This window comes from Macrobrachium rosenbergii, chromosome 47 (assembly GCF_040412425.1).
Source record: "Macrobrachium rosenbergii isolate ZJJX-2024 chromosome 47, ASM4041242v1, whole genome shotgun sequence".
Lineage (NCBI taxonomy): Eukaryota > Metazoa > Arthropoda > Malacostraca > Decapoda > Palaemonidae > Macrobrachium > Macrobrachium rosenbergii.
In genome coordinates this window covers 30,375,814-30,387,866 of record NC_089787.1, presented here as the reverse complement: position 1 = coordinate 30,387,866, position 12,053 = coordinate 30,375,814, and the positions used below count along the sequence as shown (strand labels likewise).

General features: G+C 34.2%; 1 protein-coding gene across 1 annotated transcript in view; it reads right to left on the bottom strand.

The window, feature by feature from the left end:
* Positions 1-2,722: 2,722 nt before the first annotated feature.
* Positions 2,723-12,053, bottom strand: part of LOC136830716 (rhophilin-2-B-like) — a 244,229-nt gene continuing 234,898 nt past the window's right edge. Inside the window, exons 4-14 of the mRNA XM_067090502.1 lie at positions 11,225-11,343; positions 10,941-11,016; positions 10,669-10,746; positions 10,176-10,300; positions 9,750-10,008; positions 9,214-9,327; positions 8,582-8,852; positions 7,250-7,444; positions 6,447-6,673; positions 5,379-5,540; positions 2,723-4,512 (exon numbers count right to left, since the gene is read on the bottom strand). Coding sequence (XP_066946603.1) covers positions 4,240-4,512; positions 5,379-5,540; positions 6,447-6,673; positions 7,250-7,444; positions 8,582-8,852; positions 9,214-9,327; positions 9,750-10,008; positions 10,176-10,300; positions 10,669-10,746; positions 10,941-11,016; positions 11,225-11,343 — 1,899 coding nt within the window. The 3' untranslated portion in view covers positions 2,723-4,239. The remainder of the gene's footprint in view (positions 4,513-5,378; positions 5,541-6,446; positions 6,674-7,249; positions 7,445-8,581; positions 8,853-9,213; positions 9,328-9,749; positions 10,009-10,175; positions 10,301-10,668; positions 10,747-10,940; positions 11,017-11,224; positions 11,344-12,053) is intronic.

Sequence of the window (12,053 nt, the reverse complement as noted above, 5' to 3'; positions counted from 1 at the left end):
GTTTACTGATGGGATATATCTTCCATTGTGTGCTGTCATTCCTCTGGATCTTTTACTCTCTTCAGAGACTCTTGTGCCATGCTCCCTTCTAAATTGCAGTTCAGTCTATTTATGAGTAATGGGTCAAGCTTGCAACAAACCCATTAATCATAGTCTTCAGTGCTCTTCTTCCTTCTCATCACTCTTCTTGATGGAGGCTAGAATGAGAGATGATGTAGGCTTGGCATGTATGGTGAAACCCTCTTTCAGCTTTTCAGTTCAGTGTACCTGGGTCTATTTTACACACAATAGGCTAATATGATTAATGGGTCTGTATAAATGTTTGTGTTGATAAGTTTTTATAGGCCCTACCTTTCAAGCATTAACATGCCTCATCATTACTGCACTAGGTAGGCTGTTTCCTTGTGTTCTGTTTTATTTTTACGATTTTTTCAAGTGTATCAGTTACATCAGATTTTTTCTCAAAATTGTTAAACATTTTGTATATAAAGTATCACATATCTGTTAGTGCTTTTTTTACACATACTGCTGGCATACATTTATATGCCAGCATCTTTTTTGCTGTGTTGTTTAGTGCCGTGCTTTTCACTTATTCAGCAAACATGGAAAGGTCTCATTGATAGGAACCTGCCCTCCTTGTGCTGCAGTTTTACTTTTTACTTTGTCCAGCCATCCACACTTACAACTGTGGTGGCAGGGACTGGCAAAAGAACAGTGACTGTGACTGTCTTCCTTCCCAGTTCCTAACATTCCAAGGAGAGTAGCTGCACATGATTTGGAATACAAACACTGCAATTCACAGTGATTGTCAATTCCTTGCCCTTAAAAGATTCAGGTTCCACTCACTCAATGAAGGGAAATACTAACCATAACTACTTCAGCCCCTGCTTGAAGGAGTCACTGTTAGCTAATGGTTCTTATCGTTATTGCTGTCTGAGAAACACCGGGGAAAATGAGTATCAGTCATGAAAGGGACACTTGAGAATGATTCAACACCAGAGTCTAGCTGTTAGCAGACTGGGAAAGTGGACAGTGAAGATCAGGTGACCAGTTAGCCACTTCAATTACAGACGCAGACTCTTGCCTAGAAGAAACCATCATGCATTCTCTCTCCCTTGTCATTCCTCCAGTGATTTCCACTCATCAGCAGCTTCTGCTGGGTCATCAAGACAGGCAAGGAGACTTTCATCATGAATAGAGATTGGTGTGGCACCTGCAACCCCAGACGGGAAGCTGAAGACTCCCTCAATATCAGCAATGAAGGAGCATTGATAAGACCAGGGACCATGTGATGTGTATCAAGCACAAAGTGAAGATGAACTGGGAATGCGTGTGATTTATCCAGTAATTACGTGAATATCACTGGCTTTTTGCAGAGATGCAGACACCACTAAGAAAACAGTCTTCAGTGTAAGATCCAACTGTGATGTCCCAAGAAGTGGTTTGTATGGAGGTTGGTAAGGGACTTCTGAACCATGGAGAGATATCATTTAGAATGTTAGGCAACCTTCAAGGATTCATTCTCAAAATGGTGGATGAACTCACATCTAGTCCAAGAAGCTCAAGTACGGATGAGAGGGTGGATCCCTTGACTGAGGAAAAATTAAATAATTATCTATTATAGCAACAACAGTCTACAGGATTAATACCCATTTCATTGCTCTCATTACAGAACTAGCTCCATTTGGGTTGCTAGAAGTTGTAGGCTAAGTTCTACAATATCCTTTAATGACTGCAGCTGTCTGCTCTGAAAAACCTCCTACCATTAAGACCTCACTGGATAACCTCCATCCATGAAGTTGACATTTCAAGGTTCCTGAATAATTTGAAAAGTATAAGGCCATTTGAGTAGATTCTTTCAGGTTGGAAGTTTCTTGTGATGAAAGTCATCTTTGTGTTCATTGACTTTTGGAGCTAGTTTTTTATCTCTTTGAATCCAAACAGCAGGAGGGCATACATAATCAGGTTGTCTTAGAGATACTTCATTGCCTCTATGGCTGTTTGGTGGGCACTCAGTTGATTTCAGAAGTATATGATTGATGTGGTAGTATTAAATCATATTAGGGTTTAAAACAATTCCCCCCCCCCCCTCATACCCATGAATTTCCTTGACCCAACCCCACTGATCTTCCTGCCTCATTTCTGGACTACATGAAAAGCAAGGAAAGTGATTGATTGATACCATAGAGTCCATAGGATCCATCTGAAGATTACCATTTTTTTGTTTTGTTTTGTTTGATAGGTATTGTGAATCCGGAGATATTCCGAGACCACGAATGTGGCTCTATATAACCCTATTTTGTTGATGGGTTTGTATAAAAACTAGTGTTACATTATATAAAATGTGGTATTTTTCCCATTCATACGTATACAGTCATGTTTTTGCATAATTCTTATGACAAGGTAGTTGAATGTTCAAACTTATCATTGTTATTTTTACATATTGTGTCTACTTTCTTTGTAAAAAGTATGGAGAATATTGCTAGTTAACTTTGCTGATATGGAGAAAACATTGTCTTTTGGAATCAAGGAATGTTGTCTTTGTTGGCATTCCATATTATTAAGAAGCGTAAGTCAGCATAACATTCCATATTATTAAGAAGCGTAAGTCAGCATTACAACCCGTAACTTTGCGCTTTAAATTTCTTTGGTGAACTTAGTTTCTCACCTGTAAATGTGAAAAATGTTTACTTTTTAATAATATTCAGGGTATTAATAGTGATTTTATTTCCAGTAGTTTATTATGTACAGGATTGGTTACATACAATGGTCACTTAAAATTTTTGTTACTGAATAACTTAGTAACTACAGCAATTTTACAATGGCATAGTCCCATTGCATTTGATGAGTACATTTGATTTACAGATATTTTACATATATACATAAACAGATCATATGTACAAAGGAAAAATAATTTGATATATAAAACAAAGTTTATTAGGAAAATAAAATATAACGAGGAAAGATAATGAATGTACAATGGAAACAAAAATGTTTATATTTTCGTGTATTTTGGGAAATTTTATAACAAAAGCATTGTAAATTTTTTATTCACAAGTCTTGTTATAATTAGTTAAAACTTTTCTAAGGATGAACGGTTCATCTAATACTGGTCAAAGTCCTGGGTGAAAACTTACAAATGTGGGGCTGAAGAGAAATGCTTTAAGTGTAAAGTGTATGTACTGTATGTATTATGATTATGGCCATGTCTCTGTCATTAGCCCATGGTAGGATTCTTTGGTATTCCACACACTGAATACTGTATATATAGAGGAAAAGAAAGTTTGCTATATTTCTTTTCATTCTGCTTGCCAAGTGCAATTCCTCAAAAGAACTTTGCTCTCTTGTAAAGTGTTCTCATGAGCTGGGCAAGAACATTAGCAATGGAAATTTAGTTCTTTGTCTCAATTGTAAATGAGATATGTACACTCACAACACTCAAATATGACAATGGTGAAGTTTTGTTAGAAAAGAATAAGTAAATTACTTTTCTATAAATTTTGCATCTGAACTGACTGCATTCAAAATTAATCTTTCTCTAATAGCATTTTAATGGCATTCTGAAGCTTAAGTTATAGCCCTATAACTTACAAGAGGAATAACATTTATTACTGAGACATTAAAAAAATACAGTACATTTGGCAAGACTACATTATTGACAATAACCACATTTAAGTACTGTACATTATTTTGTTTCCAAAATTGACACAAATTATACATTACATTTATTTACATAAAGTTCTGTTTACTCTATAGACATAGATTTACAAGGTGACTAGTACCTTAAATGAAAATATAGTCCAATGCAGTATAAGAAGTAAATGACTACAACTAATGCCACAGTAACCTATACTGAGTAGGCTACTGAACACAAGAAAACAATCCAAATATGCAATATTTATATATGGCACACCATTCCTTCCACAAAAATGTGATACATGTATACCATATGCAATTAAAACAACTTACATACAGTGTATATAATATATAAAATTACAAAGTAAATGAGTACAGTGCTTTCAAGGGGATATCAAAACAAAGAACTCATGAAATTCAAAAGCAGATTTATAATAACCTTAACTGTCTTGTTATATTACCAAAAATCAAATTTAATAACATCAGGGGACATTACTTGTCAATCTTTCAGAAGTGGATAAAAAGACCCAGTGTTATGGATGCCAGCTTGAAGGCATTGCTATAAAGTAAGCTACTTAGGAACTTGAGCATTTCAGTTTTGAACTATCGCAAGATAACATTGCAGTCAGTTAAGGAATCTGACTTTAATTTATCCCGTGACCTGGACCTCTTGAAGGGATTCCAACTGTTACGTTTCTCATTATCTCTGGCTCGCTCTCTAGTAGTCGATAAAGAAGAGCTGTTTACTGACCCATACTGACTGCTGTTGCTGCTTGTGGTACTGCTATTACTACTACCGCCATTACTGCCACTACTACTGACTCCACTACTACTACTAGTAGTGGAATGTGGTGAGATGTCCTTCAAACTTTTGCTCTGCAAAGAGAAGTCAAGACATAAATAACATTTTCAATATATTTCATAATCAACTTTTAAGATACCAAAGTATTTCAGATGAAATCAAGTAGACTAGAAAATGTAATATACATTACTGTACGTGGTTTTGGAAGATTGCTTTCATATATATCAAAACAATTTTTTTTTAAATTATTTAATTATTACAAATCTTATGTTGCCTTATTTTTGCACACCAGAAATAACTAGTCATACATGTACCACAGAAAACTGAATAATGCAGCCATCTTCCACAGTTCTGGACATGGGCAAGAGAGGCCTCTAGATACTGATCAAGAGTACTTGGTGTGACTAGGTATTTCCTGTCTGCAGAGATTTAGTAGAGTATAACATGGGCTATAAGGGTGCTACAGCATAACTGGGTGTTCCATACAAGCACTTTTGAGTTACTGCTTCAAGCCTGAAGGTACAGCCTTAAATACTGTTTCTACTGCTGGGACAGATTTTTTCTGAATATGCATGTGCAGACTTGAAATTTTATTGCCCAAATTGTATTTTACGACAAAACTGATTCAGTTCATCTCTTTGGTGATGTCTTGTTAGGTCTGAACTAAGGTAAAATCCCTTTAGCCCTGACATCCTTCCAGCATATGAGCTACTGATATCATCTGTCACACTGACAATCATACTTGCATGCTTTGTTGAAACCAATTTATACTTATGACTTTTGTCTGTTTACTATTACAAATCTTCCGGATTAGTGCTCATATTTCAACTGTGTATATGCTTGATCACAAATACAGTTGTTGAAAAAAATCTGTTAGGATTCATGTTAGTTATGCTGTATTTATAGTTAATGACAATGCTTAAAATGAACAAACACTTACCTTCGGTAATTTGTAGAATGTTTTGTCGCACGGAGTAACAAGGGTAAGATTAAGTGTGTTACCAGCATTGCGAATAAGGTCAACCACCTCATCATGAGGTAACCACTTCACATCTCTGGTTCCAATACAAACCACCAAATCCCCTTCATTCATGCCAGCTCTCTGAAATTTTCAAGTTTCCATTAATATTACAAGTTTACAATAACATTACTAGAGCTCTAACATACAATTCTTTTCTATGAATTAGTTGCAATTGGTAAGAATGGTGGAGAAAAGCATTACCTCAGCCATTGATCCATCTTTTTACCATCTTTATGCTTAAATTTTAAGGAGTGACAAGATTGCCAGATAAACTATAAATAAAGATCTCTTGCACCACAATCAGATAAGTGATATGTATGGTTCAGAAGTTTGGGCATTAAAAAGGAAAGAGGAACAGAAGTGAGGATCCTGAGGTGGAAATTGAGATCTCGCTGCGTGAGATAGGAAAATGAAGAAATTATAAGAGCCAGATGATTTGGGCATGTGGTGAGGAGGAGAAAGGAATGAAATGGGCTTGGGTGGAACCTGGTAGAGGGGTAGAAGGTCAAGAAGACAAAGGATTACATAGCATGGCAGAGTGAGAAAGGATTTACAAGGTTTTAGCAAAGGAGGAAACCTAGAGAAGACAAAAGCTATCGTTTACATTAGTCTGGACCACAACAGAGGAGGTGATCAAGCAGTTGTAGAAATTCAGAATTAGTGAACTGAAACAAATGTTCAATCACAGGGTTAAGATTAGCAAAGAACCTAATACTTGAGATCAAAGGGATTTAAACAGTACCTGTGGGAGTCAAAACCTTACTCATGCAAAATACATAAACTGTACAATATGTAAGGCACATTGGAGTACCAGTCCCCAAATGCTGTCATTTCTTAATCCATAGTGGCTCATGATTACCAGGATGTCAATTGTGAAAGAGAAAGTATAACTAAACAGAGACAAAGGGCCATCTACCTGAAGCTGAAATAGGTTCATTCTTGTAGGTAAGATGATTGGTACTATAACTGAATTTTCATAATACTTACCTCTGCTAAGCTGCCTCTGTCCACTCCAGCAATGACAACTGGTGCATCTCCTCTAACGGAAAATCCAAATCCTTGAGTAGGAGTTCTTTTAAGCAAGATTGGACGGGGTGCTGACCACTGATGTTTAGCTGAAAACACAGCTACAGGTCCTAGCAACTTGAAAACGTCCTCTACACGGTGTTGTGAGAAGTCCGGAGCAGTCAAAGAAAGCTGTATTTTTGTAGCAGCTGTAAGAAAGTGATTATGATTATGTACTCTATAATCTGAATTGATTAAAATTGCAGTAGTAAAACCAAAACATAAAAAAATATACTATACTTTGATCTAGTAGCAGTTTTTTGAATCATCAAATTTGAAATTCATCTCTTTAAAAGTTTAAGAAACATTAGCTCTTAGCTTCTACAAAGATTTTCGTTAAAAACTTTTGAAATTTCAAATAACTTCAAATTCACTGGCTTCAATGATTTACTTGTATCCATGATAGGTATCTGTAGTAATCCCAGTAATAAAGTTGAATCACCTAACTTTGAAGTGTTCTGTGCAATTGTTGAAATGGTACAAAGTCAAAAATAACAATCTCTCCAACCTAAAAACAACGTCCACTGCACTAAACTAATATAGGTATCTTGTGGGGTTACAAATAAATCCATAAAATAGATAAAAAATTGGTACCATATGCACCTGGAATGCACTTCCTTACATCAGTAATTTAAAACAAATCGTGTAATTTTTTCACATGCCATCTAAAATTAGTCATCAGCCAAATAATGATGAAAATCATTTAGTGGCAACAATATACTTACAAGCAATTGGTGGTGGATCTAATACATTCAACAGATCCTCCTCTTCTTCATATAGATCTAAAAGATGAATAGCAGTCTCATGGCCAAAGTGTAATACATCAGTTAGTGCTGTCTTCTTTTTCAGGTCTCGACACATTCTATGTTGTCGCATTGCCTCCTCATGGACTAAAACCGACTCACGACAATGAGCCAGACCTAAAGTCAAAGTAATGAATTAGTAAATAAGTGAAGATGACCTACTTGCACATCTTGTTACGTACTGCTCTTCCATTACTGTCTTAAGTATTCTAAATTTATGATAAAAGCTGTTCCTTAATTATCCTCATCCTAAGTTTTGAACAACCGGACTTCAGCCAATCATTTGCAACAATGCAACTTAAAAGGCTTGACACCATAACTTGAGTATAATACTGTATAACTGTAACAATAATTATTTCAAGTGTGTACTTTAGATACCAAACATAATAAAGGTAATTTTGTAACAATACATAAAACTAGTAATATAAATTCTAAAAATGAAAGGTAAGCAAAGTTCTACTAGCTGGAAACAGCAAGTGATTAAACACGTTCTGGGGAATTATTGCTCAGTGGAGAGGAACAGTAAGCTGTCATACAATCTGACATGAATAGGACATTCAATACTATACAGTTTAAGAACACTGGAAAAGTGTCAGTAAAAATTGTTTAAAGTGCTTTCATTTGAAGAACCCTATATATTTTACTAAAAATAAATGGAGTTAATAATCAAGTATATAAAATTAATCAAACTAAATGAAGACTTGAGGTTGCAAACAGGGGAGAGAACAAAATAATTTAGTAAGAATGGGTAAGAAAGATAGATAAAGTCAATGATTGAAATATTTCTTCAATAAGGGCTAAATATATATAAACTGGTATTAAACGGCAAAGTGGACAGCTAGTTTTAATGTTTGATGAATAAAAAAAAATTGATAAATGTCAACAATGAATATCTGCATTGGTTTATGTCCGTAAATGTTGATTTGTGCAATAAGAAGCCTGGCATATGTATAACAAAGATTTTTCAGGTCTTTAAATGTTCTTACTTTTCTGAGATCTTTTTTTGTACAACAAAGATTTTTCAGGTCTAAATGTTCTTACTTTTCTGAGATCTTTTTTGTACAACAAAGATCTTTCAGTTCTTTAAATGTTCCTACTTTTCTGAGATCTTTTTTTGTACAACAAAGATTTTTCAGGTCTTTAAATGTTCTTACTATTCTGAGATCTTTTTTTGTACAACAAAGATCTTTCAGTTCTTACTCTTCTGAGATCTTTTTTGCGCTAAAATTCTCAAATTAAGTCGTCTGCACTTACCGAGAAGGGTACGTTCACGTCGATTCACAGGGACAGTTATGTCTAAAGTTGTACTTGTATTTTGTGGTTGCTGATGGACATACTGTAAAGCAGCCTGGACACGCATGTCAAGGGCTCCTTCATCTTTTAAATTTATTGGTAGGGTGAGCAATGCTTCTGCTACATGGTAGTGGGCACAACCCCTGTAGTAGTCTGCTTTTATGTGAATCATACTTATCCAAGAAGCTGGCACATAGTCTTTTACAGAAGGACCTGATATGGTTTTCAAAACCTAGAGAAAACAAATATGCATATGAGAGGTGACATAAGTAATACAGAAACTAAATTTATGTGTGTGTATATATATATATATATATATATATATATATATATATATATATATATATATATATATATATATATATATATATATATATATATATATATATATATATATATATATATATTTTATATATATATATATATATATATATATATATATATATATATATATATATATATATATATATATATATATATATAATATATTTGTTACTATACTTTGCAGAACATGGATTCACAAAATATTTAAATCAACTGGTATTCATGTAGCCAATACATCCAGTATTTCACTTAATATATCCACAACATACCTGCGCATATTCCTGAGCAACATGTGCAGCCTCTTGTGCCAGTTCAATAACAGTCTCCAAGTCCTCACTGTGGCCCAATAAGGCTTTCTCGTGAAGACACTCGCGTGCTTGAGCCTGTAAAATTTCACAATGAAATGTAATCATTTACACAGTTTTTATACCGTTTATACCTGTATATGAACATCAAAGACAAAAAGCTAGTGATAAAAGATTAACACATGCTCCATACTTTGGCAAAAAAAAAAAAATTGCTAACATTAAAGTACCCAGTGTGAGCTTGACATGATCCATATGTATCATGACCGTACCGTAATAAAACTGCACTCAAATTCTATCGCTGTGTTCTAGTACTGTGATAATACTGCATTCTATTACTGTTATGTTCCGAACTATCAATGTATTACAACAAATTAAAAACCAATATGGCCCAAGGAAAATGACTACTAGATAGACAATTTTGTTTTAGACATCACAGTCAATTTTGTATTACTAAATCTATTGAAAGACTGCTCAGAAAAACAAGTGCTTTAACTTACCAGCATTAATCTTATTAACATATCGAGTACTTCTGGACTAAGATCTTTCGAAGGCGCGTTTGTAAATGTGTCGTGTAGGTACTGGAACATGCCAGCAGCTCTCAGAAAATTATTGACGGCAGCATCTAATCCGTTGGATGAGGTTCTATCATGACGCGCTCCCAGTTGAGTGTACAAAGATCCCAGGTTAAAGAGAATACAAGCTTTCTCGAAAGCAACAGTTCTCTGACAACTTGGAGTTCCAGTGAGAGAGTCATACCTATCAACGAATGAAAGATTAAAATCACTTCAATTGAAATAAAAACTATATAAACTAACCTCAACTCGAGTTCTTACTCTGCATCTGTTACTATTTACTTTTTAAAATACACTGAAAATGGTTTAGGAGTACTATTTCAGATAAATATATGACTGCTGTGAACCTACCATTCAAAATATATTCCAAGCGACCTGTCAGGTGGGAAGAACCTTCTGTCAATGAAATAAAGCTGGTTGAAGTATTCAAAAAGAAGAGCTACTCCAGACTCATCACGCTCCGGGGTTCTCATGGCCTGGAAAGTATAGTAAGAATTTGAAGCACGACGTATGAGAATATTCCCAGGGTGGAGAAAACAGCACTTGTCTTACTACAATCAAAATTCATTGCTATGTTGGATATTTTCTTTCGTCATTATTTAGCATCCTTCATGTCATAACCTTTGACACTCAAGAGCTTCAAATCAGAAAAACTATGTATTATGCCTGAAATAATCATTATCTGACAGTATTATCAAATTTACAAAACACATATTGAACTTTGCTCTTAATTGCAATAGCATTGTGACATACATTTTTAAGAAAAACTCCTAATTGTGAATTTAGTACTATTCTAAAAATAAAAATTACTCAATTAGGTATATCTAAACGAAAGCCAACCTACCTCTCTCAACTCCATAAATTCTGTGATGGCTTCATTATATTTATCTGATTCCTCACTGTAGTGCTCCAAAATAAAGTCCTGAAAAATATGTAAAAAAGGATTTTGGTGAAAAAATGAGATTTGAGATTTTGCAGGTAGAGTGCATATAAAAAAACAAAGGTCCAATATGAGAAAATACAAAGTGCGTTTGCAATCATAAATGATAGAACATTTCAAGTGTTCTGTTTCAAAACTTCACTATCAAATGTTACGAAACGGAAATTTCCACTTACTTTGAAAGGTTCTCTGAAGTTGATTTCTTTTGTTTCTTTCAGCCCCAAAGGGATCATGGGCATGACACCTTTACACCTAAAGTCAAACAAATTTGCAGAACGTAAGTAGGGAGATATTATTAAAGTTACACTTCAAAAATAATAGTGCCTGTATTAGTTTGATGAATAAACATGCTACATTGACGAAGACTTTCTTAAATAACAAAAGGAAAGGCACGTAAATGAAAAATGTATACATATTTCGCTTTAAATCATAAAGGTAATAATGAGCTGTGAACACTTACGTGGTCCCTTGGTATATTTCTACGGAGCTGTTGAGCTCAGCCAGCTGTTCCTTCAAGAGCTGTAGGTTGCTGTTAACGAACTGCAATTCGAGCGCTACTTGTTCTTTCAGTCTCAGTCTCTTAAGATCATTAACAGTCGCTCTTTGCACTAAAAAAATGAAGTTACAAAGGATGGGGAGGTACAGATATTAAATAAATAAATAAATAAAAAAAAAATAAGATCATTAACAGTCGCTCTTTTGCCATCAAAGGTAAAAAAAAATGAATATTACAAAGGATATATATATATATATATAGATATTAAATATAATATAAATAAATAAATAAATAAATATAAATATATATATATATATATATATATATATATATATATATATATATATATATATATATATATATATATATATATATATATATATATATATATATATATATATATATATATATATATATATATATATATATTATAATTCCTTGTTTCCTCATTTAATTATATTATTGTTTTCCATCTCGCTATCATTGTTTGATCACCCATTCAGGCATTAAATGCTTTTATTGACCCCAATGTCTCGAAGTATGAGCCAAATTGCCATTCATCCGTCCACACATTCCGCCTTACAAACATTAACAAGAACGCGCGCGAATACAACTGAAAGCGGACCTAAAATATTTAGGGCTTGATCATGCACCACCTCACAACGGCAAGGGAAGTATGGCAACTATTTACTGACATTGAAAAATATCGGTCATGGCCCGCCTGGTAGATTATGGGGGCTGTTGTTCTAGGTACTGCTTTGATGCTTAGTTCCAGATACTTTCAAAACTTCTA